We start from the raw sequence: 27,935 nt of genomic DNA, 5'->3' as shown, positions 1-27,935 counted from the left end.
CCGATCAAAGTATCTGGTGATTTGAAATATATGGGCCCGAAGCCGGAAGTGGCGAAATTATTGGTTGGGTGACCCGCGATCTCTAGCATGGCTACCTGTGGGCCACACACCCACAAGAAAACTGGTTTGGGCAATGGTCTGCCCTTTCTGTTCCAGTCGCCAGCGTGTCTACTTAACCAAAGGGGCAACCCTTCAGGAGTGTGATCACCATCTGCCAACCAAAGGCAGCTTCTCCATTTTGGGTCAATGTCCACATTGGCTTCAAGGGGGAGGTAACATCACTCCCTGTAGCAGGTTCCTATTGTTCCCGAGTCTAGAAGCCATTCACTCTTCTACCCAAGAGGGCAGAAGGCTGTCTGGTGGCTAGCAATTGTGCGAGGCCACTGGACAAACTGGGCAACAGAGCTGCAAATTTCTAAAAGTTGCCTATCCTTAAAAGTGACATTAAATTCGACTAGGGTTTAATGCTACGATTAATTTGATACCTTGAAGTATCCATTTTAGTAGTTCCAATCAGAAGCTAGCTGGTCTGTGAGGTCAGCATGTAACTAACTCTATGTTAGCCAATGTGGCTACTAACTTTTCCAGAGCAAAAACGACAATTTGGAAGTTTTGCTGTTAGGACATATTAAAAGTATATGTCTTACTTAATAATATACAGCTTCCTACCTCAAGTCTCCATTGGCCTGCCCTAGGGGATACTTACAAATATTTCTGGGAGACATTTTGTACATTGTCACAGACAGGGTGGCGCAACCAATGCTGCAGCTCTGGGGTGAACAATCTGTCTCACATGCCCTGGGGACCATATACTAAGGACTTATAAGTCAGCTTATGCTAATTGGAGGTAGCCAATTCAACACGCATTTTGTAAGGTGTTAGAACACTGGCACTGAGGTCTGGCTAGTGGTCCTCAGTGTTCACTCAGAGTCGATAAACCAGCAGCATTAGTCCAAAACCTGAGAGTGATCATGCAAAAAGATGCATTTCCTTACATGAATGAAAAAAACCAAGGTCATGTGTACATTAGAAGAGTGAACCATGTGTATTTGACCAATACCTTAGCAGACTTGTGTTTTAATCCGGATTTCTTATTGACAATACTGAGTGAATCAGGCAAAGGTACTGCATTGTGTTGTAGCAATTGTGCAGCCCTCTCCTAACTGATGGTGAGGTCTCCAGGGGCATCTCATGAGTTGAAAGTGAAAAGTTACTACTTCTATGGTGTGTGGATGGGAGAAGGGTATTGGTTAAAGAGTCCTCTCTTAGCGAGGAGCTTTGGTGTCAAGTGTAAGGCAGAATGCACTGTAGAATTGCTATGAAAGAATGTACTGTCATCCTAAGAGTGTGGTGGTGAGAGGAATGTAAGGCTGGTTTCATTATCATCCCCACCAATATGTTTTTAAGTGTGCAAAAATCCAATGGGCATCCTGGTTCTAAAACTACATTGTGTTGAAAGAGGTCGAATAGGTTAGTCAGAACAGAAATGCGTTAAGAGGTATGCAAGCTGCATATACAAACGAGTCAGGGTTAAGGCCTGAGACGTTTGTTGGCACTAAATATCATAGACACACTATCGAAAGGTAAGTAAGTATAGATCTATACCTAACGCCACATATACATACATACCATTGATAGCATATATATCTTCGAGGTGAAAGGATGTGGAATCAGGAATAGTAAATCTATACTTCCTCTATATGCATGTTCCTTTCGATATTTTGTCCCTCGATAATCTGTTCAGAATATTAGTGTATTACGATATTTCTAGCCTCGATATTCCGTAGTGCAAAGGCCTGAGGGTTACTTGGCTCCTGATTTTGGGAAAAGCCATGTCTTCTCTTTGTGCCTCAGTTCTCTATTCTGCCTCAACTGGGAATACTCGGAAACCATTATTAAGCGCTTTATAAAATCAAAACAGGGGCAAACTCTTAAAATTGAAGGCCGACAAAAACCCTTCATTTCATTGTGCTGCATTACACACACATACTCACTCGTTCAAGACCTACGTTGTTTTTACGTTCGTAGACACTCTAGGGCAGATTTACAATAACTGGTGCATCCCTGCATATCAGCAGGGATGCGCCAGTTATTGTGCATCACGGCTCCGCCACCATGGACGTGCCGCATTTACAATGCGGCGCACCAGGGGGCAAAAATGGACAGTTACGTGACGCATCTGCTGCCGTAAAGGCGGCGCATTGCTGCAGTTGCGACGCAGCTCCAGCAAGGCTCCGGGGTGCCCATCCTTACAATGCTGCATCAATCCATACGCCTGCTTCAAGCAGGCGCAGGATTTTGAAGCAGCATGGCCTTAAAAGAGGCTGAGTGAAATCTTGTAGATTTCACTCAACCACTTCTAGAAGGCGTTCCTGCGCCGGAACGTCCCCCCCTGCACAAGAACGCCTACATGTGGCGCAGGGCTTAACAATTTGACGCATCTCCCAGATGCGTCACGTTGTATATACCCTGCACCATGGTGCTGGATTTGCGCCGCCGCTGCGTCACAAAAGTGACAGAACGGCGGCGTAAAAGAGGCGCAAGGGGCTTGTAAATCTGCCCCTGTATGGTTACCTATGCTTTACGCATGGCCAGTCAGCCGTGGAGGGCCATGGTTTACCTTTGTGTTTGCCGTACTTGTTTTGACCGGCTAATTACTACGCAGGTGTACCGGTTAGCACCTCGAACCGCAGCAGGCCCTCCCTGCAGCAGCTCGATGTAAACAACTCAGGTAGTGCCCGGCCTTTCTTTCTACTGAACATGACTTTGCGCCCCCTGAAAACACTAAATATTCATGAAGGAGAAACGTGGCTGCTTTTGAAAGTGAAGGCCGCCCTGGTAACAAAGCACCGCCTGGGGATCCCAGCTCCTGCACAAAGGAAATCCGAGAAGGTCACTGCGTAGAAGCGTAATTATCCTGCTGGTCACAGATCCCCGCGTCTCATTTAGGGATTACAGAAAGTTTCCTAGACCCTCAGCACGTCACCTTCTTTGTGCTGTTTTCGTTCAACAACTCACGCTGGAAACTGTGCGCTGTGTAAAGGACAGGCAGGGTTTTCGAGCCACTCTGCCCCTGCACCCCTGCTGCAGCCTCTCCTTTTTTCCACTTTAGGGGGTCACTTTGCCAACGCTGCAACGCACCTCAATTTTCAGAAAACTGGGGTGGCTTCCCTGCAGACAAACCTAGTTGTTTATCGGCGAGCGCTTTGCATGACGGGGTTTTTAAACTGCTACTCATGGAGATAAAAGCAAGACTACACGTCCTTGAACGAAAACTAAATATTGGCTAAAACACACAGGACTTACTAAAAATCTGCGCTTCATTATGTCTACACATGCCCTTTTTTGCAGCACCAATATCATGTTGCTCGGTATACAAGTGCGAATCACTTATAAGCGTATTTAGTGGATGGGAGATGTGTGTTCCACCGTCAAACACATGTGCAATCCAGTCATGGAGATGACTTCTGTTCTGCTCCATAGCAGTCTCCACAACCCAACTAGGCATAAACAAAGGACTGGTATCTCTATGTTAATCGTTTGCACACATTAGCCCTAGCTGGGAAAGGTTCTGTTTCCGTCTGCCAAGTACCTGAGCCTTCTAAGCCTATACGAGAATATATCACTTGTGCCAAGTCCACGGGTAATCCGGCCCCAGAGGAGTAAAGGTCTGTAGCTGTCTCTCTTCAGAGCCCTCAAGGCTTCAAGAACTAGAGCAGAGGTAAAATGGTATCAGTGAAAAAGAGAGAAGGGGGTACTAGCAGTAGAGTTCAAAACACTGGACCGAGCTATCCAAACTTAGAGAAAATACTGCTCCTTTACAAGGACCGCAAGAAACTCATGGAGGTGAGAGACTATATGTCGCGTTCCAGGACCATGGGCTGCACGGTCCTGGAAGTAAAAGGATGGACGTTGCCATGCCGACCCTGAACTGTGTCTGTGGGGAACACTACTGGTATAAAAGTAGTGAGAGCTCCACTGGTCCGTGCAAACGGGGAATTGTCGTCTCAGCAACCGGTCTGTTTACTCCACGAAACAAACACTTCCCTGTGCTTGTCTGCTGCTCAGGGATCTCAAATTACTAGTAAAAATCCTCGAAAGACCCCCGCCCAGCAGCATGGTGTGTTAGGGATTAAGGACAAAACAATGACGAAATTCATCTACCAGTAAACAGAGTGTCTTTTCCTTCCCAATTAAAAACCTCCTCAATTATCGTGTGGTGCAAGACAGTGACAAAATTGCTATCATGGTCCAGATCAGACTATGGCTTGGGCGTTGCTCCCCTCACACCCTTCAGAGAAATGAGAGGCAGAGGTAAAGTGAGCAGCTACAACCATCTCAGGAGGTGTCAGAGAAGACAGAGGTCAAATACCCATTGAGGTCCACCAATACCAAAAGAAAATACGAGAGAGGTTGGAGACCACAAGAGGCCTACGCAACTCAAGAAACACCAGAGGAAAGAAAGGGTAGAAACAACAGAGCCCCACACATCGTTAGACATGTCTAAAGAAAAAGAGCCTGAACACCACCAGAGCTGCAAACATCCCAAGAGAATTCAGAAGAAAGTGAGAAAGACCAGATTACACTAGAGATCCACAAATCCCAGTAAACATCAGAGGAAAGAAAGAAAAACTACTGACCGCCAGAGCCGTATCCATCCCAGGGCACATCAGAAGAGAAAGAGCTAGGACCTCAAAAGAGCCCTGACCATCGCAGGCGACATCAAAGGAAAGAGACGACTAGAGACCATCAGGTCCCCATCACTAATCCCAGCAAATATCAGAGGCAAGAGAGGGACACTAGAAACTACCCGAGCCTCCTCCATCTCACCAGACATCGGAGGAAAGACAGAACAAATTAAGACCACCAGATCCCCACGATCCATTATTCCAGCGGTAAGCGAGAAACGCTATAGACCACCAAAGCCCCACCCATCCCAGGAGTTATCAGAGGAGAGAGAGAACGACTATAGCACCTTCGCCGCAGGGCTAATTCCCCCGCGGCGCTGGGGGAAGGGGGGCGTGCGCAGCGCCATGGTGCTTGTGACGAGCTCGGCTCGTCATGCTGCACGGTGGCGCTGTGCTCATGACGAGCTGAGCTCGTCATGACCACGCCGTTTCTCAGAACGCTTAGCACAGCGGGGGAATTAGCCCCGCGTGTAAGCGCTGCGCGTGTCATGACGAGCTCAGCTCGTCATGAGCACAGCGCCACCGTGCCTCATGACGAGCTGGGCTCGTCATGAGCACGGAAGGATTTAAACCACCAAAACCCTACCCATCCAAGGCATTATCAGAGGAAATAGAAAAAGACTAGAAATCACCAGAATCTCATTCTTCCCAGCAAATTTAGGTAGAAAAGAGACAAAGGCTAGAGACCACCAGAGCCCCATCCATCCCAGGAGTTGCCAAAGGAAAAGGAGCAAAGCTAGAGATCACAAGGACCCCCCATATCACAGGGGTAAAAAGAAAAAAAAAGATCAGAGACCACCTGAGCTCCATCCATCACGGGGAAACCACGGGAGAAAGAGACAAAGACTAGAGACAGTTAGAGTTCTAACCATTTCACGAGACAGGATATAAAAAAAAGAGGCTGACTAGAAACCATCAAGGCCCTGCCTACTGTAAGATACAGACGAAAGGGGGCTCCTATAGACTACCAAAGCCTCATCCATCCAATGAGATACGTGGAGGAGCGATCCTAGAAAACACTAGAACACCTTGCATTTGAAGTAACATCAGAGAAATAAGGCTAGGATCAACAAACCATCCAATAAAATGTCAGCTGATCTTTCAGTCTTTTCACAGGGCTCCCATATCTTTGATCCTGAGGGTGGACAGGGTGGCCATGTAGATCACCATGTTTCCTAGCCCTTTTTGTAACTTCCATAAACTTTGTAAAAATTTGGCAAACATTCACAAACGTTTCTAAACTTTTTATAAATGTTTTAAAATTTTGCAAACTCTAAGGCAGTGCATAGGAGACTCCAGAACTAGGTAACTTGATTGGAAATGTCAAGCACTTCTTTCTAGGTATCAACTTGGTGGATTTCTAATGTTCTGGACTTATCAACAGAATGGTACTGCAAAACACAAGTTGTGGATCCCACCGCTAGGCACCAATGTGAGGAAATTGGTTTATTTTAAGTTGTGGTTGTGAGACCACACTGTGTAAAAAACTCACTATGTTTATTGGGTCCAGTCAGATTTGTTTGAAAAACCTTATCTCAGCCCTGGGTAGCTGTGGCTTTGAGTTGTCAGGCTTTGTCAAAGGAACAAGTGCAAAGGACGTAGAAGTACCAAAACAGGTGAATAAGAGAGAAACATGACACAAACCAAATCCGACACCAATTTATAAAAATAGGCCTTATTTTTATTACCTTTTAGACACTAAAATGCACAAAATTCACTAGAGAGTTTCAGAGATATAAATTATTCACCAAATAATAAATCACTGCTTTTGACTCGAAACACAAACAAGAATTGGTAACTACTGAAGTTAGCAGCTCACTTTGGAAACTGATGAAAAATGTTATAGAGTTGCGAGCAACCAACTCCAGCAGGGAGCATGTCACAGAGGCCAATGAAGCTTGGTAGGACAGTTATCTTGTATTCAATGCAGTCTTCAGTCCACAACCATGATCTATGGGCGAACTGCCAAAGACTATAATGGAGTGGCTCTGATGCAAAGGATGCAAGATGCTGAAGGATGCCGATCTGATGACAGTCTTCATGGGGTATCCTCCTCGTCCACAAACACAGTGAGGTGGCTTTGACACAAGGGTCGATGTCCCTCGAAGTCCGGTTGAAATCCAACCAAAAACCAGTAACCACAGGTCTACTGGTCTCCAGTTACAGGGAAACCAGTGGTTCCCTTTAATTGAAGGGAACTTCCGACTTGGGCAACCATACTGCAGTCCTATAATTCTCCCTGGTCCTGACTCAGGTGCAACTTTGAGGGTAAAGTCTCGGTCTCCCATGCTGCACATTGAAGGCCAGCGACAAAGTTCCTGGCTACCAACTCGCCAAGACAAAGTTCCTGGCTACCAACTCGCCAAGGCAGCCATCTTTAGCTATTGTCGGCCTGTAGCTGTAACAGGAAGTCAGCCAACTGACTTCCTGTTCTTCTTCTATCTGAGGCGCTGGGTCGACTTTTCCTCAAGCAAGGCACGATTGGTACAGTACTCTCTTTACTAGCCCAAGGAGCAGTGCTGTCTTGGTGCAGCCTCTCTTTGCTGAGTCCAGGGAAGAGCAGGGCAGTCTGTCTTCAGTCCACTCTTCAGTACAGATGTGATCTGAGGTTTGGAGGCCAGGAGTGCCACTTATATGCAGAGTTAATTTCCTCTGGGGATGTAGCTACTACTAGTCAATGGGCTACCAGGCCCCCTCCTGCCTAGAGACAACTTCCTGTGAAGTGTGGCATCTAGCTATTCCACAGTACACCATTCTGCCTACTCGCAATGTGGCAGAACCCTTCTCTCGGTGTATTTAGCGCTGTAACCCACCCCATAAGCGTGGCTACTTGGAGGGCTGTATGCTCACAGACACATCGGTTTGCCAGAAGCTTCCCCCTCTCTCTCCTTGACACCAACCTGTCTACAAGAAAAAAGAGCAGCCCTTCTTATGTGTGTCCACCATTTGTCCTTCAAAGGCGGCCTACCCTTTGAAGCTTACATTGTGGGCTCACCCCATGTTTGGCCTTTCCTGCCAATGCGAAGTCACACCTCTCCCAACAGCAGCCCTTTGTGTTCCTTCCTGAGAGTCATTCACACACCCTCAAGGAGGACGGTAGGCTGTATCATGACCTGCAACTGTAAACAGTCACTGCAAAACTTTGGAAAACTAAGTAGCTACTTACTAAAATCGCCACTTGTGCAAAAGTTACAGTAAATTTGACTTGAGCATCAAGTCGGGTTTAATGCAAAGATTTGTTTGATACTCTGAAGTACCTCATTTAGTAGTCCCATTCAGAAGTTAGCACTGCTCGGTGGGCCAGCAATGGAGGGCTGGGATTTGTACTTTGCTCTGTCACACTCATGGCGGCACAATAAATGTGGCAGCCCATAAGCCCATAAGAGATACCTTAACTTACACACCCAAAGTAAGTTAACTTATTATGGGGAAACCAATCAGACACATACAGTTTAAGGGCCAGAGCACTGGCACTGAGGCCTGATTAGCATGCTTCAGTGCATCTTCAGGGTGGAAAAACCAGCAGTATCAGTCCAAAAACCTGGGGCTCATTATGCAAAAAGAGGCATTGCCTTACATTTACCTTCTGACACACAATAGGAAACAGCAGAATCTACTATGCTGTGACCTTACAACAGAGCACCTACTTCAGGCAAATCCCAACAAGGCAATTTACTTGTGACACGGCAACAACAAAACCTCCTCCTCTTTGTTACTAAGGATTACAGTAGTGTCCAAAACATGTCATTTTAATGTGTACTTCTTTGCCTTGTAGGCTACTGTGGTGCAATATTTTTTTTAGCTTTATTTTATTACACTGTAGTTGTGTTTTTATAGACCATTAAACCTCTGAAGAGGTAATGAAGAACATTAACAGATGGGTTGTAAGCCATAGCGTAGGTTGTGCTTGGTTGTAAGGATGTTGGTTGTAGTGAGACCTAGGTGGGGAGAGTATTGCTATGCGTGTGGATCAGAGTGGTGCTCTCATCCTGTTATCTGCTACATGTGATACTAACACTTTCTTTAAAACAACATCAGTATTGCCACATAAACATGTATTCAATTTCAGCCTTGAGAAAGTTCTGAGCAGAGGACGAAACATGTTGGCTAGAAATTGTTATTCATCTGTTGGAGATACACCTGAATTTTAGAATGACTATACAGAAGCTTAACCAACTAATGCTGTATCACTACTGATTTATCTTTAGAATAAAAGTGAAGATATGAAAGTACTAACATATAGTTTGGACCCATTTAATATGGACTTATAAAGGTTATGGTTGCACAACCTCAGCCATATTTATATATGCAAAAATCTCTCTAGAACAAAAATTAGCTGGGAGTCACAACAGCTCTGGGTTCTGTAGAGACTGCCTTAAGGAAACGTTAGGAACAGTAAGTTAAGCAGCAAGTGGGGATGTATGTCTTCCACTTTTACACAGTAGATATGCCATCAAGACAGATGTACGGTATTTGCTTCTCTAGACCAGCTTTCAGTCCAGGCCTAGCATTCTGGGATCTCTGCAATTTCGATGCGAGTGCTTGGATAGCCTAGTAAAAAACGGATGTATGACGTTACAACGCAGGCTATTACAACGCCTGCCTTTACAACGCGGTTTCTACATCGCATACCATTACAACGCATAGCGCTTTTGGGTGCTGGATAGTGAATAGTTTAATTTACTATTCCAACTCCAGTCCCCCTGGACACTAGGGAAGGTGTTGGATAGTAAATTAAACTTATTCCCTACCCTAGAGCGCCCCCCAGCGCAATGCGGTGTAATGGTTTGCGTTGTAATGACCGCGTTGTAATGGTAGTGCGTTGTAAAAGTTTCGTTGTAAGTGATGTTTACCGTAAAAAACAGCTTACATCTCCCAGAATGAAGCTGCCTATGGCAGCTGCCACTCTGGCCCCGATTATTACTTGGACAGAATGGTATCCCCTGTAGGATACCGCTCTGCCCAATTAGACCTTTCCCTGTGTTCCAACACCCGGATTTTTATGGTGTGTGAACAACTGGCCCTGTTGTGCAAGCTGGAAAGCTAGGTAGTAAAATATCATGTAGTTCAGACTGCAAGCGCTGCCTGCCCCGGGCCTACGTCTCATATGGCACAAGGGGAGCACAGAACAATTCCCTCCCCTTGCACCAGTTTCTCCTCCCCTGATGCCCTTACCACCCACTGCCACCCACCCCACACAGGTTCTACCCTGTGCTGATTTCTTGCTTCTTGCTGAAAACAAAAAACAGTCCTTTTACTTCTGATTGGACAAACAATCCATTTCAAATGGTAATATGCTCCTCCCCATTGAGAGATTCACATGCTTCGTCAAATCGTTATCTACATAATTTACTATAAAATATTTCCTTTACAGTGCTTTCCAAATGTTTTAGAACCACAACACAATTTGTAGAATGGCAAACTTGTATCACCCACCTAGCTTTAGTGGACATGAGGTGGGTGATGTTTTTAATGTAATAACAGAATTTTTTTGCAAACGTCACAACCTTGACCACGCCCTTCAATATCTGACTGTGGCTAAGATCTTGATCTACCCATAAAAGTGGCAGATGGTGAACTGCACTGGAGTCTGGGGCTGGAACACTTTTCACTTTGGTCTGTGACATCCTTTCACTAAAATCACAAAGCTTTTGAAAAACCTTGGTGTTGATTCCAGTGATATTAGCAAATTTAAGAAACCCCTTCTTCAGCAGAGTATAGGGTAGGCCTCGTAGCCATATTTATATATATATATATATATATATATATATTGCATTATATAATCATTATATTATATAAGCATTGGAGAGCTTTAAATGAGCACCGGGTTACAATACACAAAGTCAGATTTATTTTATTTAATGCATACAAAAATAAGTCATTTGCCCAGAATCTGAGGATTTTTAGCCGATGCCGTGACTCAAATCTGGTTCTGCAAATGCAAAGTCAGCAGCTCTGGCTGTAAGGCCGCATTCATATTTCTCAGTTTAATGGTACAAGTCAAAGACAAGTGGTATGCTTCTGTATGATAACTGTGTTAGACTTGGCATCTTTTGGCGTGTTTCACCTGTCTTTTTGCTTTCTGACCTCCTGGTTTTGACTGTTTTTGCTGGTTTCGTGTCTCATGGCACTTTCTCACTGCTGTTCAGTGTTAAAGTGCAAGTGCTCCAGTTGTAAATTGTTACTATGGATTGGTGTTTCCATGATTGGCATATTTGATTTACTAGTCAGTCCCTAGTAAAGTGCACTGTGTGTGCCAAGGCCTGTAAGTCAAATGCTACAAAGTGGGCCTGCAGCACCGATTGTGCCACCCACACGAGTAGCTCTGAAAAGGTAATTCAGATCTGCCACTGCAGTATCTGTGTGCAGTTTAGTACTGCCATGTCAAACTGGAAAGTGCACCCACTTGCCAGGTCCTACCCTTCCTTTTTCTTACATATTAGTCACCCCTAAGGTAGGCCCAAGGTACCCATGTGGGCAGGGTGCAGTGTATGTGAAAGGTAGGACATGCCCGGGCGTGTGTGGCATGTCCTGATAGTGAACTACTGCCAATTTCGTTTTTCACTATTGCAAGGTTACCTGTTCCCATAGGACAGAATGGGGAGTTTGCTTATAACATGTTATAAACATAACTATCCCTGGGAACAAGGTAGGAAAATAAAGTTTAGTGTGCCTGAACTCAGAATTTAAAGATGCATCTTTTAGTAAAGGTGATTTTTACATTCTGTGTTTCAAAATACCACTTTCAGAAAGTAGGTATTTTCCTGCTTAGCTATCCAGTGTGCCCCTGCTGTGTTTGTGGATTTACTGTCTCGCTTTGGGATGACAGGTGCTGGGGAGGAGCAGTGGCTCCAGAGAGTCTAGATGGGTCAGGGATTGGCCGAATAGACCTGGGCTGGATTTAGAGTAGGTGGGGGAGATTTCCTTTCACCTGAATGGGCCTGGTCTGCCTCTGACAATGCTGTATCCACCTCCTGCCAGAAAGCTGCACCAGGGAGGAGAAGACTGGTTCTGGCTGGGCACAGACTCACTCTTCCCCCAGAGAACAAAGGATTTTGGGCTAGAAAAAGTGGAGCCCAAACCCCTAAACTTTAGAACTCTTTTGGAACCAAGAAGACTGCCAAGAAGAAGAGCTGGAGAAGCTGTGAGGAGAGACTACCACTTTGCTGTGTTGGCCTGCAGTGGCTGCTTCTGTATTGGGCAGTGAAAGGACTGGACTGAACTTTCTGCAATTTCTTTTGTGAGTTTCTCTAAGGGTTTGAGGTAGAGCTTGCCCCTTTTCAAGAAGTCTCAGGAACAGCAAATACTTCAAGCTCTTCTGCCATCAGCACTGGGGACTGAGTGTGTTGTGCTGCAACAGAAGAAAAAGCAACCCAACACCATCTACGACGCCGCTGCCGACTCCGTATCCTGAAGGCACCACAGAGGGCACCACCGCAGTGCCGCACCGCAACCCTAGCCTCACTGACGATGCTACCTGACGCCGCCACCGAGCCGCTGCTTGCACACCGTCGCCTTGGTATCCCTGATGACAACGCTCCACGTCGACATCAACGCTGCTGCTTGCACCGTGGTTCGAGGGCACCGCTTGTAAGTTACATGATGCACCATCCTCGTCCCGCACCGCAGCCTTGGCTTACCGACGCCGGCACTATCGACTCCAGTTTGTCAACCGACGACAGCGCTTCAGCAATGACAACGCTGCTGCTTGCACCTCATCACTTCGTTCCCCAGCCCTGGTCTCACCGACGCCATTGGATGACCGTCACCAAGCCGCTGCCTGCACCGTGACCTGAGGGCACCGCTGCACTTCGCAACGCATCCGACGCTCCCGACTTCAAACGCGAGGAGTTCAATCTGCAACGCGTGTAACTTCAAGGGCTCGACGACTCTTTCACCGATGTCCAGAACCGAAGCTCGCGGACGCCGGCCTTTTGTGACTCATCGAGAGGTCTCCGACACCCTGCATTTCTAAAGGTACTTTTTGCTGGTATTCCCGACACCGTAGCTGGCCAGTGATGCCGTGGTCAGACAGAACTGTTTGGATTTGTTGATCACGACACCGTGATAGCCTCAGATGGAGCTATCGACTTCAAGGAACTATATTCCAAGTCTATTTTGATAACTGAAGATTTCTAAGTACTGTATTGTGGATTTTTATCATTTTTGGCCTTGTCTTAAGTATATACAAATATTGGATATTTTTCTAAACTGGTGTAGTGTCCTTTTGTAGTGCTTTCACTGTGTTACTGTTGGTTATGTGCAAATGCTTTACAAGATAAGGCTGACTGCTCATGCCAAGCTACCAATGGGGTCAGCATGGGTTATTTTAGGAGTGTAACTCCCTTATCCTGACTAGAAGGAAGGGTGCCTACTTGGACAAAGGTGTAAACCCTTGCCACCTAGAGACCCCCATTTCTAACAATAACTTATAATGAACACATTCTCTGTTGAAATGCCTTTACACAGTAAAAAAACAACAAATACTGCAAGGTTCATGTGGAGTCTTGCTTGGGAATACTACCAAGGTTTTGTTTTAAAACTGGACTTAGGGACATTTTCAGCACCTTTGCACTGGTGCATAAACAGGACTAATCATTTTAAATAATACTGGAACATGGACTAAGACTTTCACAACCCACCACAAACCATTGGCCCACAGTTTGAGAAAGGCTGGCCTGTAGAATATCACAGAGGATTAAGTGAAATATGCAATGATCTTCAAGTCACAAGTTGGTACATACAAGGCAGACCTAGTCTTCCATCCTTTTTAGGCAAGTAACTTTAGTACCATTTAAGTGGTTAATAGTAACACCTTTAAGTTATTGCGCTTAGAAATAGCAGTAGTATAGTAGTAGCAGTATTTTCCTTCACCCGTATGCTAAATTCTAAGCCCTGTAACCTGTAAGTTGCAATGCTTAGAAACAGCAGAAGTATGGTATAAAACAATGTATAAAAAAATCATATTTTTAAAGGCATGTTGGCCTAACTTACATACACGTAATTTCAGAATATCATGTTTATTGCACAGTCTTAACATGTATTCCCCTTCCAGCTATACAGTTCCCTTCAACTAAATACTAAATAGTAACGCATGGAAATTAAAATGCTTAGAAGCAGCAGAAGTGTAGCATAAAGCAATATATACAACATAAACTATTATTATTGAGTGTCATGTTGGCCCAGCTGGCACAGAAATCATTCCAGAATGCCATATTTATAGCAGTATCTTACCATGAATCCCCCTTCCAGGGTTACTATTCCTGTCAACTAAATACTAAATAGTAGTGCCTGTAAGTTACAGCACTCGGAAACAGCACAAGTGAAGCATAAAGCAATATATTTTTTTAAAGCTATTATTAAATGTCCTGTTGGCCTACTTTGCACAGAAGTGATTTCAGGACGTCATATATCTGTTGCGTTATTCCGCGAGGAAAAGTCCATCAGCTCCATGGTTCTCCGAATCCCTAAGACTTCTTAGGCAGGGAGTACGGAGACAGGAACGTCTCTGGAGGACAAGTTGGGATCTGCGGGAGAGGGACACTCATAAAACCCTCCTAAGGAATTATAAGATGGAGGTGATAAAAACTAAGCAAGAGTATTTTACCTCTCTTACCTCCTCACTCTCTTCGCCGAAAGAGCTGTTCAAGATTGTAGACACGCTTACACTACTGAAGGTGCCGGATCCGGTTATCAGCTCACAGCAGCTCTGTAATGATGTTGCACAATTTTTTCAATCTAAAATTGTGGACATATACTCGGCATTAGAGTTTCAGAGGGCGGCTTTATCTACTTCTGCCTGCCTACTTGGTCCATCGCTAATATCATCCGAGGAGGTGCCCTCAGGCTGCCTGTCCAGCTTCCCACCCCTTTCCCTCCAGGAACTTGAAGCCCTCATGATCAAGACTAGATCGGGGTCTCCGTTAGATCCGTGCCCCCTGAAAATCCTTAAACAGTGTAAGGAGGTGCTTTTGCCCCCACTATTAGAGATCATGAACAGGGCAATGAGGGATGGGATTTTTCCATCACAATGGAAAAAAGCGGTGGTTAAACCATTGTTAAAAAAGCCCACGTTAGACCCGGGGGTTCTCAAAAACTTCCGCCCCATTTCGCTGCTCCCAGCACCGGCAAAGATGCTGGAAGCCCATCTTAACCAGCATCTTGCAGCCTTTCTTGAAACCTCTGGCCTTCTGGATCACTTGCAGCATGGTTTTCGGAGAGAGCATAGCACGGAGTCGGCCCTTACAATTGTGCTTGATAACATCCGCACAAGTGTAGATAAGGGTCAGACCACTCTCCTTATCCTATTAGATCTCACTGCTGCGTTTGATACCCTGTCTCCTTCTGTGCTAACATCTCGACTGAGGGAGATAGGGGTGGAGGGGCCCGCACTTAGACTGCTGGCCTCCTTTCTCGACCAGAGGGAACAGAGAGTTAAGCTGGGGGAGTTCCTATCTCCATCCCTTCCTGTGCATTGTGGGGTCCCTCAGGGGTCGGCATTAAGTCCGTCCCTTTTTAACATCTATGTGACCCCACTTGCCAGGCTCATTAGATCTTATGGGATGGAGGTAGTCTCCTATGCTGACGATACCCAGATATTGATGTCTCTCGCCCAACCCATCAGCTCTGCTGCCTCCAATTTTAGACACTGTATGGAGGCAGTTGCTCAATGGATGATTAGCAATTCATTGAAGCTCAATGGCGAAAAGACTGAAATTCTGGTGTTCGGAGGAAAGGAGGATTTTTGGTCGGCAGAATGGTGGCCTATATCGTTGAGCGTGTGTCCGACACCCACTACCCTGGCCAGGAATTTAGGAGTCATGATTGACCCTACCCTGGGGATGGGTCAGCAAGTAAAGAGGACCATTTCTACATGCTGGGGCATAATAAACATCCTGCGGAAGATGAAACATTATCTGTCCCCTCAAGCCAGAAAGCAAATTGTAATTGCATTAATTGGCTCAAGACTGGATTATTGTAATGCCTTATATTTAGGCATCAACAAGGGTCTGTTAATGCGACTTCAAATGGTGCAGAATGCCGCTGCCAAGTTTGTATTGGACCTACCTAAGCGGGCCTCTGCCTTGGCTGCCAGAAAGTCACTGCACTGGCTTCCAATTTAGGCCAGGATCTCTTTTAAGTCCCTCTGTCTGATCCATGGGGCTTTGGCCACTAATAGATCTGGAGGCCTTAAGGATCTGTTGGCTCCTTACACCCCTTCCAGAACTCTGCGTTCCGCTAACAAATCTTTACTCTCAGTCCCCCGGGCTCGTAGAGCCAAGTGGGGTGGCAGAGCTTTTTCAACTCTGGCTCCAAAGATGTGGAATACTCTGCCGATTGAGATTAAATCCCTCACCTCCAAGCAAGCCTTTAAGAGGGCTCTTAAGACGTGGCTATTTGCCAAGGCCTACCCTTAGTTTTGGATTGGCCTTTTTATGATTCCCTTTTGTTAGGCGCATTGATGCCTTCGGGTTTTAGTCGCGCGATATACATTTTATTTCATTCATTCATTCATTCATTCCTTTCCATGGGACGTCATTAAGGGGTCACCAGGGATCTCAGTTGCCACCCCTAGATTGCCCCTTGCACCCCAGGCATTTTATTTGCGACCCCTGGCCTCAGAGGTGGCGAAATCAGTGCTTGAAACACAGCACAGCACATCCTTATGGATGTGGGTTGGAGCTCCGTCTCCTTGTTCTCAGTCAATTTTTTTTATGACACTATTAGTGAAGAGTATCACATTATTCAGTAGTAGTGTAATAAAATCGGAGTACAATTAGCCGGAATTTGACCTTTCCGTGCAGCTAAGGTAAGTAAAAAAATACTTATAAATGTATGTTGTTTGCGTGCTTGCAGGTGAGAGTGTGCTTATGAGTGAGAAAGTGTGTGTATACGTTTAATCATATTTGTGTGAGTCAAAGTGGAGGCCAAAGGGCATGTGATTTCACTTCCGCCACCCCTAGCATTTTGGTGGATTGACATCCATGGTATTTTAACGTTTTCCTCTTCCACTCTTACTATTTCCTTCAACTTTTGAACTTCACATCACTTTCCCCCTCACACTGCATCCCACTCACCCACGGGGGTTTCTGTCCAGCTCGTGCAGCACAGTGTGGTCGCAGTATTCAAAAACCAGGTGCAGGCGCCTCTTCTTCCTGAACACTTCCAGCAGGTTCACCAGGTTCACGTGCTTCAGTTGCTAAAGAAGGGGGGAGAAGGCGAAGAGCATGAACAGAACATTTAAGAATAGGGAACATTTAACCGGTTCGATGCTGATGACGGAACCGCTCCGTCATAAGCTGCGGTGGCGCTGTGCTGATGACGGAGTGGTTCCGTCATGGCCCGGCCGCCGCTCCGTCATGAGCACACCCAACCGCGGTGATGACGGAGCGGTTCCGGCACCAGCATGCGGCTGCCGCGCGGCCGCCCCGCCCCCTTAGCGCTGCGGCGGAATAGCTCCCGCAGCGATGTGGTTAAGGGCTACCACAAGCGCAAACAACTAGAACATAAGAGCCCCTCAAGAGACCACATAAGACCCGAAGTACAAATGTTGCGCCCAGACATGCCAATATTTAGATCGTGGTAAGCAGGAGGTAATGAAAAAAAATCTGCGGTGATTTTCCCCATTAACTTACATTGAAGAGGAGGCGATTTGAGGCGGGAGACGCCTGAATCCGGTCGGCTGTCATGTATTGTCAAGGTTCGGTGCACCTTATAGTATGTTTATATAAATTATCTTAGGTGCATGACATTTTTTGTGTGTGGGGGAAATCTTGTCCCACAGCTCCTTGGGATGTATGAATATTTCACTGCTGCTGCCTTTGCGGTAAGAAGCTTGCATAGCTGCTGCCTTTGCTGTATGAAGCCTGCCCCGCTTCCACCTGTGCCGGTGGATGCTTGTCCTGCTTCTGCCTGTGCTGTGAGAAGCTTGCACTGCTGCTGCCTTAGCTATACCTAGCCTGCCCCGCTTCAGCCTGCACTGTTCGAAACTTGGCCCGCTTCCGCCTGTGCTGCACGAAACTTGCCCTGCTGCTGCCTTTGCTGTACAAACCTTGCCCTGTGTTATAATGCATTGGGCGTCAGCCTCGTACTCCTGTTTTCCAAAGAGATCCATCCAACATTCTATGTTGCCAGAGTGACCAGTGCTTATTGTGAGGTCACGGAATTCTTGACTCGCGTGACGATGAGAGTAAGGAAGGGAGCATGGCTAGGGTTCAAGACTTTGTCATGAATTGGCATAACAGTCCTCGGCACCAGTAATTGTTGTGGTATTTTATTTTTTTTGCATACTAGTTTTCTATCTTGGTTTGTTATATTTTGAGGCAATTTAAGTTCACTCTGCTGATCTTTTTATTTCGTTTCATTAAAGGAGAAAGGGAATGTGTGTGTTAGCGCATAAAACATCCAGTATCAAAGTTTGCCACTGTACTAAGTATTCCAATGTATTAATCTTTATTCTCTTTTGCTGCATTACAGTGTTGTGGGTTTCGTTTTCACATGATATTCATTTAAAGAGCTTTCGTTTCTAAAGAAAAGATATATGTTATAATTAGGGTCCCCGGTTTTGAGGCATTTATTTTTTGACATTTCCACCCGTATTTAGCCATATTTATTTTTAAATGATTTTATCTGCATTTCTCCATATTTACTTGGGGCTTCTGATAAAAAAATTAAGCTGAATCTAGTCTAGTTCCAGATTTATTTAACCAATACATTTACAATGATACTTGAACACTTGACAGGTTTCAATAATATGAATTCCCATTCATGATAAATCAATGCACAGGTATGAAAACATACATTTTAGTATCAACCTTGTACACGTCTACATCTGTTCATTAAGAAACGTTTTCTTTTTTGACTACAGTACCTGTCAGTCTGCAAAGCTACTAGCCTGTCAAAATTTAGAATCGCTCCAAAAACAATCACATTTCTGTGTTTATCCATATTTAAAAATAAAAACAGACTGGAAAATAGAAAGCTTTCTGTCTGTAAAAATCAGTAAAAACACACAACTGTAGCCTTAGTTATAATGCATTGGCCTTAAGTCGCTCACTCCTGTTCTCCAAAGGGATCCTTCCAACATTCTATGTGGCCTGAGTGACCAGTGCATTGTGTGAGGTCACGGAATTCTTGACACGCGTGACAATGGGAGAGTTGATGAGGGAGCTCCTGTATGCAACTAGTTCCCTTAATAAAAGTCATACTTCTAACTTAAGGTGTGGGCCAAGTTTGCACCAATGCTGCCTTTGCATTAGAAAGCTTCCACCGATGCTGCCTTTGCTGTACGGAGCTTGCACTGCTGCTGCCTGTGCTGTACGGAGTTTGCACTGCTGCTGCCTGTGCTGTACGGAGCTTGCACTGCTGCTGCCTTTGCTGTACGAAACTTGCACCCTTCAGCTTGGGCTGTAGGGAGCTTGCACTGCTGCTGCCTGTGCTGTACGGAGCTTGCACTGCTGCTGCCTCTGCTGTACGGAGCTAGCACTGCTGCTGCCTATGCTGTACGGAGCTTGCACTGCTGCTGCCTGTGCTGTACAGAGGTTGCACTGCTGCTGCCTGTGCTGTGTGGAGCTTGCACTGCTGCTGCCTGTGCTGTACGGAGCTTGCACTGCTGCTGCCTCTGCTGTACGGAGCTAGCACTGCTGCTGCCTATGCTGTACGGAGCTTGCACTGCTGCTGCCTGTGCTGTACAGAGGTTGCACTGCTGCTGCCTGTGCTGTGTGGAGCTTGCACTGCTGCTGCCTGTGCTGTACGGAGCTTGCACTGCTTCTGCCTTTGCTGTACGAAACTTGCACCCTACAGCTTGGGCTGTAGGAAGCTTGCACTGCTGCTGCCTGTGCTGTACAGAGCTTGCACTGCTGCTGCCTCTGCTGTATGGAGCTGGCACTGCTGCTGCCTGTGCTGTACGGAGCTTGCACTGCTGCTGCCTGTGCTGTACGGAGCTTGCACTGCTGCTGCCTGTGCTGTACGGAGCTTGCACTGCTGCTGCCTGTGCTGTACGGAGCTTGCACTGCTGCTGCCTGTGCTGTACGGAGCTTGCACTGCTGCTGCCTCTGGTGTACGGAGCTTGCACTGCTGCTGCCTATGCTGTACACAGCTTGCACTGCTGCTGCCTGTGCTGTACGGAGCTTGCACTGCTGCTGCCTGTGCTGTACGGAGCTTGCACTGCTGCTGCTTATGCTGTACGGAGCTTGCACTGCTGCTGCCTGTGCTGTACGGAACTTGCACTGCTGCTGCCTTAGCTGTATGAAACTTGCACCCTTCAGCTTGGGCTGTAGGGAGCTTGCACTGCTGCTGCTTATGCTGTACGGAGCTTGCACTGCTGCTGCCTGTGCTGTACGAAGATTACACTGCTGCTGCCTGCGCTGCACCTGTTTTGTTGAGACGGAATCTAACAATGCTTCTGCTCTTGCTGTGCTGCTACTGTTTGTGTGCAGGAAGTTTACATTGGTGTTGCTTATGCACAGGCAGACAGGAATATTGGTGTCTTAGTTTTGTATATTTGCTTCAATCAATGGAAAAATAATGTCTGACAAAACTGTTTAGCAATATCATTATACCAAGTTTTAACAATTCCCTAATTTTCTGCTCACAATAATAAATTTAAATATGATTTACAATTTGATCTCTCAAGTATGTTATGTTTAGGCCATAGCTTTATGATATTCGTTTTTTCTTTTTTTCTTTAATGATTTACAGCCGTTTGACCAAGCAATAGACCATTACCTAATACACTATTTTTCCCTATGTATAGCTGGTCCATTGACTATATAGGGGTCCCCTGCTTTCAAATACAAGTTTACTTTTTGCGACATACATTTTTGCAAAACACACAAAGTACACATGAATGAGGCAAAACGTAAAATGTCCCAATCTTTTCAGAACTGCAAATAGTTCCATGGAATTTCTGAAAGTTTTCAAAAAAAACTTTTAGCCTTTGCAAAACCCTATCAGCTTGTATTATCTAGTTAATTCCTTCTGCCACCATATTTCATCAAGATGTTTAATCTTTTTAAGATCTGGCCTGGTGAAAGTTCTTGATGTCTCGCCAGTCTCATGTTTTCAAAAATAAAATTCATAGAAATGTATAGATACATATAAATAGAGGGGTTTGTAGTCAGCCCTCTTCATCCATTGGTCAGTTCAAGTATTATTGACATTTTGCTTCCAGCCACCACAGCATTCACCATGGGACAATTGGTCAGCCAACTTCGGCCATTGGCTCTCCTCACTTTGAGTGACAGCATTTTGCTAAAAAACTAGTCCACTTCAGTGCCTAGGCTAGTGAGCCAATCACACCTTTCATTTGAATTTTTTTTAAATATATTGTGATGAGCCATTTTCTACTTATTTGTTTCACAAATATGAACACCACCTTTATACGTGCCATTTTTACTTTTTACTACTTTTACCATTCTTATGCTAATTGCATATGTTTGCAGAAAAAAAATGAAAGTGTGCCAAGGCCAGACCAATTGGTTTTAGCAATGCTCTTTTTTTGTGTCAATGGAGCGTAAGTTCAAGGAATCTGAGGCACTCCAGTGCGGCTGGTCATTTACTGGCAGCTTTTAGATTGGAATGGGGGCTCAAGGACAAAAAATAGTGGTGGTGTCATAAGTCTACAATTGATCTGGGTATGAGGCGTCCAGGAGCAAAAGGCAACCAACAAACTTTGCCTGAGCCCAAGCCAAGATCATTTTTGTGGTTTCAGAAAAACATCTCAGGGCATATTTAATAAACACAAACATTCTTGGAGACAACATCTCCATCTTAGATAGACAACATTAAATTAGTTTAAAAAAATTAAATCACAAATATTTACAAGAGTTTTGATCCCCCATACAGAGTCAGCGAGGCAGTGGCCCTGGAAGGAGGGGTGCGTGGGGAGGGGGGGAGAGGTGAGGGGGGGCTGCAGCATTCCGGGATAAGCTTACTAAAGTTTAGATGACGAATAAACAAAATACAAGATTTTATTTATGAGACTTGTGGCATTTACTGCGCTTTCAACTACACACTTTCACTTGAGACACTACTTTCTTTGGCAAAGATGTTATTTTTTTTTAACATGGAAATCTGTGTTTACTGTTCCTTTCTCTGCTACAAATAGACTGTTTTTGTTTTGTTTAGCGCACACTAGACCCCGATTTCTCAGAGCGCTTTACACGAGCACCAGTTGCGTTACACACATTAATTTTGCAGCCGAGAGAGACGCTTCATTACCGCTGAGCCAACATACCGGAATCTGATTTAGTCGGACGGCTTCTTCTTTTACCTGATGCGCCGGGGGCAGAGCACACACTTCACGCTAGTCGATACGCTGAGTGGTTTCCCCCCCACCACCCGGTTGCCAGCGATTGGATCACTTCGCCATACCCCATTGGGATATTGGGCTTTATTTCCCAAGATTGACTATCCACTATTAATTTCTTCATAATTATTAATGACGAGCACTGACCTAACCAGGTTGTCTGCCCCACCCCTGTTCTCGTCCTGATGAAGACCCACTAGCAAGGACTTTTAATCATTCCTGCGCCTCCTGGGTCGAAACGTCGACTTCCTCACCCTGAAATACAGCCTCCTCCAACCCATAATTCATGCTCAGTATGGACATTGTGGCATGTGTATTGTGAACTCTTCGGTTGATTTGTGGCTCTACTAATGTCTGTTTGACATTGAATTGATACAAATGTTTGAATTATACGTGGTTTTAATATCACTATCCCTTCCACACTATCCTCACACTTGCACGTTCCCTCCTCACCCAACAGGGGCACCAATACAACTGTAATTTGTGTAATTGCTTACCTTTTCCCTATAATGTGAATTAAACATTATAGATGTATTTACGTTTCAATTGTTTTATTTAATTTTGTTTAGACGTCCATCTTACTGGGACCCCTTCTCTTTAATGCCAGATACCCAGGTCCCAGTGACTTTATTGGGTTAACCCTTCTTTTGTACAGTATTCTAATCATGGGTCCCACTCTGCAACTCTGGGCAATAGCTTGCTTAATCTCCACAACGGCCCCAACAGCGCTGGGATGCCTGGCTTCACCTTGGGGGTGCCCAGGAGTGGGCATTTCACAGGGAAAAGCCAGGAAGTGTTCCACAGCGCTATGTGTACAGCTCCAAGACACCTCAGGGTATAAGTGCCCTAGACAAGTACGAATTCATTTAATTTCATTTCATTCATCCTAAAGTGTGACATTCTTGCTGAGGCATTGATGAAAAGAAAATCGCACAGTATCCCGAGGTTTTCTAATGCATGTCAATGAAAACATGTTATTACTCAAGTAGCTACAAATATTCCACAACATGTATGTCAATAGCATGGAGAGAACACACGGTGCTCAAGTCGATGATCAGTACTCCCACTCAGAAAATTGTTTCAGCACCACTGCAGCTAGGCATAGATTTCCTGATCATCCTCGGTCCCACGTTCATGAGCTCATGATCTTTCTCCTCCTGGCGTCCCATCCTGTGAAGTCCTACATTTGCTCAGCTCCTTGAAAATTAGGAGCAAGTCCTCCTGCTGAGATGCAAGTCTAAAGAACCATGACAAATACTACCCCAGCAGACCAGCCTGCCAACCGATAAAGAGATGTGACTGTTCAAGCAGGCCAAACTTGGTCCCACGACATGGGCAGCATCTCTCCATGATCCACAGGAATGGACCACTGCAGCTCACCAGAGAACCAAGGGGCATATTAACAAGGACAAGCGATAATTATTGCTAAACAAGCATATCGCGTTTTTAAATATCGCTGTCTATCGCTGTTTTACTTCACCGTGTTAACGGCATATCAGCAACGCTTAGCACTTAGGCGAAGTAAATCACAGGGACAGACGGCGATAATCAAGATTACCGAGGGAAATCTAGCGATAATGTCAGAGAAGCTTGCTAATTGGGGAGGGTAGATTTAAGCTGTCAATCAACCTCCCATTGTGAAGATAGCTAAGTAAAGTTGAAAGCAGGAGTTACAATACGGCGCTAACCGCGGTTAGCGCAGCTTTTCTTATCGCTGGGGACGCATTGTAAATAGTGCGATGTTGTGTTTGCATCGTCTATCATGCAGACATTGCGAGGAACGCCCACTTTGCATGTCATTAGCGATAATAATCGCTGACATGCAAAGTGGAGTAAAAACGGCTGCCAACTCAAGGAAACACGCGTTAGCGTGTCCTTGATAATAATGAGATATTTTAATCGCCTCTTTTCGCCCGAAAACGGCCGCTAAAGCGGCGATATTGGGCTTGATAATATGGCCACAAGACAGCCACATCGGAACCCCCATTCCCTCTCAAGAACTGAAGGATCCAAGAACCCTTGTGCGAGATACTAAGATGACCAGAAGAATTACTGACAATCATGAGTTCACTCTGCCACGACATATGACAATCGTTAAAAATCGCCTATCTCCACAACTGAATTTTACACAAGCAAACTTACAACAAAATTCGAACATGAAAACTGAAATAAAATGAAGGGTTAGGACGGGTGGGAAACAAAAGATGTGTTCGGGACTGGCTTCAGTCCTGCATAAAATGGGGTAGGACAGCAGTTCTGTCTGGCAGGAGACATCTGTGGGTGGTCGAAGCAAAAAGGATGCTTAACTCTTGACCCATATGTTTTAAAGGTGGCAGGGCCATCCCGCCGCCACCTCTGGCCATGACTTTCGCCAGACAAGAACTTTCGTGGGCTACCACCAGAGAGATAAATACACAAGGAAGTGGTTTTCCCCCACTCCCAAACATGGACACTATTGTACCTGGCCACCTTCTTGCCACCTCTGGGCCCACCCCTAACTTTGGCATTCAACATTCTAGGATCACCTTTTCCCAATGGTCTGTGGTGGCCAGCTGCAATGGTTTGGCGGTCTCAGATTTTTTTTTTTTTTTTACTTGATAAATCATTAATCTGTTCAGGTTTAAAAAAGATAAAACAATGTGTATGTTTACCACTGAATTTATTTTGTGTACAAAATCATTAATCATCACTTATCTTCATTCATTGTAAAAGAAAAGACAAACATTTTACAAAATCGCAAACACCGTATCTTGAAGTAGCTAGACGCAAGAAGTCATTTCTGTAACAGGTGTTCCCTGACTGAAAGTATATTTAAGGATACACACAGGTTCAACAGATTCTACTACCTTGGGCCTGCATTAGCAGCAGGATTGCATATTACCACCTGGATCTAAAAGTGGTAACTGTTCCCGTGGAACAGCACCTGCACCATACTCTCAGCAGTGGCGCCGAGAAAGAGGGCAAACTGGAATTGTAGAGGTGCAGCACAAGCCACACTGCTTCCGTGCCTCCTCCTTCCTATGTGCAGCTTTTTGTGTTTAACCCTTTCCGCGCTGATGACGGGACCGCGGTGGCGCTGTGCTGATGACGGAGCGGTTCCGTCATGGCCCGCCCGACACGCCTGCGCGGTGCTGATTTCGCGCCTGGCGGCACGTTCTATTAAGCGGGCGGGGCCATGACGGAACCGCTCCGTCATGAGCACAGCTCAACCGCGGCTGGTGACGGAGCGGTTTTGTCACCAGCATGGGCGCGCCGCGCGGCCCCCCGCCACCTTAGCGCTGCAGCGGAATAGCCGCCGCAGCGATGAGGTTAACTTAAGTGTGTGTGTGTTATTGCTTCGCTAGGTCTCTTCCCTACCTGTACCTGCTTATTGTGCGAGAGAATTCTGCACAGCCACACTTGTTCATTGTGTGAAAAAGGCTTGAACTGCTGCTGTTCTTGCTCTGCTTGCCAAGTGTGAGCTTCTGAGAGTGTTCCACGTTTTGTGCGAGGGAAGCTTGCACTTCTCTCCACGTTGTACCTGTTCTGTATGTGCTAGACAAGCTTGTACTGTTGCTCTTTGAACTGCATGTGCTGTCTGTTAGTGAGAATAGCTTGCACTGCTGTCTGTGCTACACATTCTGTGCAAGGACAGCTCAAATTGCTGATTTGTCCATATTTTCTGACAAATTGCTGCTTATTCTTTTAACAATGTAACAGGTGTTTATTTTTCTTTGTCTGACTACAAAGTAAGGGGGTTTTAAAAGTGATCTAAGTGACAAACTTGCAAGGGAACAGGGAGTGTGAAAAGAAAGGCTAAAGTATGTCAATTTTGTTTCTAGCACAAAACAAATGTAAGTACCAGTACATTGACTGTACACATATTTCAAAATATGTCAGCAAATAGGAAAGAACAAGTGAAGCACATTATCTTGTAATTCTGAATTGTGATGGAAACAGATTTTAAATAGGATCAAAACAAATTAAGAAACTTTACTTGGTGATGCGCAAATGATATATATTCCCTGGAACGTGTTTTTCACACCTTATCATTTGTACGCTATATAGTTTTATTAGTAAAATTGCATGTCTAGGCAAATTCAGTGGCGATTTCAATAGAAAATGTGCTGTCTGTAAAGGACAGTGCACTACCTCACCAGTGCTTCAAAATGCACCACCGACTGCATACCCCACTGTTACTTCTCTTCTGCTCAATGGGCGTGGAGCATTTGCTACACTTCTTTTTTGTGTAATGCTGATTTTTCACAATCTCTACGACATCAGTGATATACCATTAATGGAGCACTCCCACCCTGAAAATTGTTCCAGCACCACTGGTTGCAGGGGCAGCTCACTTTGCAGCACCTTAGGTTTGCCAAGCGGGGATTTTGTTTAAAGCAACGCTCAGCAAACATTTTATTTATAGAATAATACTCCCAAAGCACAAGTTTGATTACTCTAAACAAATAAAAATGGCCTGATATGCAGGTCAGTTTCTCCCTGTGTATGGTAACCATTCGACATTTCGCATGGCGGACACGAGCAGGGGAAATGAGTGAGAGTGAGCAACTATCTTTGTGACCTGGCTGCCCATTGGAAGAAAGGTTACCTGGTCAGAGGTTTACACAGGCGGAGTAAGCGGGGGCTCCTCCATGTAAATGTGGCACTTCCCCGACTCTAAATAGTGTGGCGAACTGCAAATTTAGCTGGATGCATCGCCAATTTACAGGGGGTTTTCATCATTTCCCAACTCAAAATGAGTCACTTAACCGCGGTGGCAATTCTGCTGCGGTGCGGCGGTTTAGGGCAGAGGGCGGGGCTGCGTCGGCCAACGGACGTGCACAGCACTACGACGGTAGTGCGCGCGACGGCCGTTGGCCGACGCCAGCAGCGAAGGGGTTAAACCATACCTGCCAATTCACACTGTGCCACAGTGTGGCACACGATATCGGCTCCCAAAACACTGTCAACCGGTGAGAAGCCGATATCACTCTGTGGCGTGGAAAACGAGCTGAAAACCACTGTAATTGTGGTTTTCCAGCTTGTTTTCGAGAGGCTTTCAACTGCGGACGTCCATTAAGGGTTGTGAAAACACCCCAGGACATTAGCACGAGCCTCAGCAAGATTTATTTTGGGGGGGGGGGAGATGGGACTTGGGGGGCGAAGTGGGGGTTCCAAAGTGCCTTGTAGGTACTTCTTGGCACAAAGCCCTGCCTCCTCCTTACACTGTGAGATTGTTCTTCAAGTTGGCAGGCATGCTTAAACCATTTTTCTACACCAATCTCTTTCTGAAGTCCTTTCAGTAGCTTGTCCCACAATTCATTTCCTTCGTCTACATCAGTGTCTTTTCATTCTCTCCTTTCTGAAACAACTTAATTTTGTCTCCTTCAATTCATCATCCTATTTTACACTCAAATATACACAACTGCTGCACTTTCTCTTCATTTGGTGCTGTTTGAAAAAACTTTCACATAGAGTTGTTATTACAATTGGTACACTAGAGACAATCCAGCGAGGTTTGGGCTATGCATGTAGTATGAAAACCTTTATGACAAAATGACAGGCAATGTGAGAAACATGCACTACTACTACTGTCAGCCTCAACCCTGGAGCTCTCAATTATGCCACATTGTGAACACCCATCCACACCCTAAATGCACCAAGACATGTTGAAGCAACTCAGTTTAAAATATACACTTTACAAGATGTGTATGTTGCATGAAAAACAAAAATACAGAAACACACCTGTGAAGACAATATTCCAAAGAAAGTGGGACATATATACAATGCAGATAATAGTGAGGGAAACCCAATTTTCCCTTGGAGGTTTGGGCAGTAATACGAGAAAGTAAAAGCACCTGCAAGGGATTTTATTTAGACAATGATTGAGCTAAATTAAAACTTAGTCAGCGATGTCACTCCAAATGGAGATAACTTCTAAGTGTCATCAGACAACAAAA

General features: G+C 45.3%; 1 protein-coding gene across 1 annotated transcript in view; it reads right to left on the bottom strand.

Annotated features, from left to right (window-relative positions):
* Window positions 1-27,935, bottom strand: part of LOC144781993 (cyclin-dependent kinase-like 1) — a 306,255-nt gene that overhangs the window by 241,443 nt on the left and 36,877 nt on the right. The window contains exon 3 of the mRNA XM_078661090.1: window positions 16,766-16,887. Coding sequence (XP_078517216.1) covers window positions 16,766-16,887 — 122 coding nt within the window. The remainder of the gene's footprint in view (window positions 1-16,765; window positions 16,888-27,935) is intronic.

The sequence above is a fragment of the Lissotriton helveticus genome, chromosome 9 (assembly GCF_964261635.1).
Source record: "Lissotriton helveticus chromosome 9, aLisHel1.1, whole genome shotgun sequence".
Classification (NCBI taxonomy): domain Eukaryota; kingdom Metazoa; phylum Chordata; class Amphibia; order Caudata; family Salamandridae; genus Lissotriton; species Lissotriton helveticus.
Note: the sequence above shows the minus strand (reverse complement) of the source record. Positions and strands in the feature narration are given on the sequence as shown.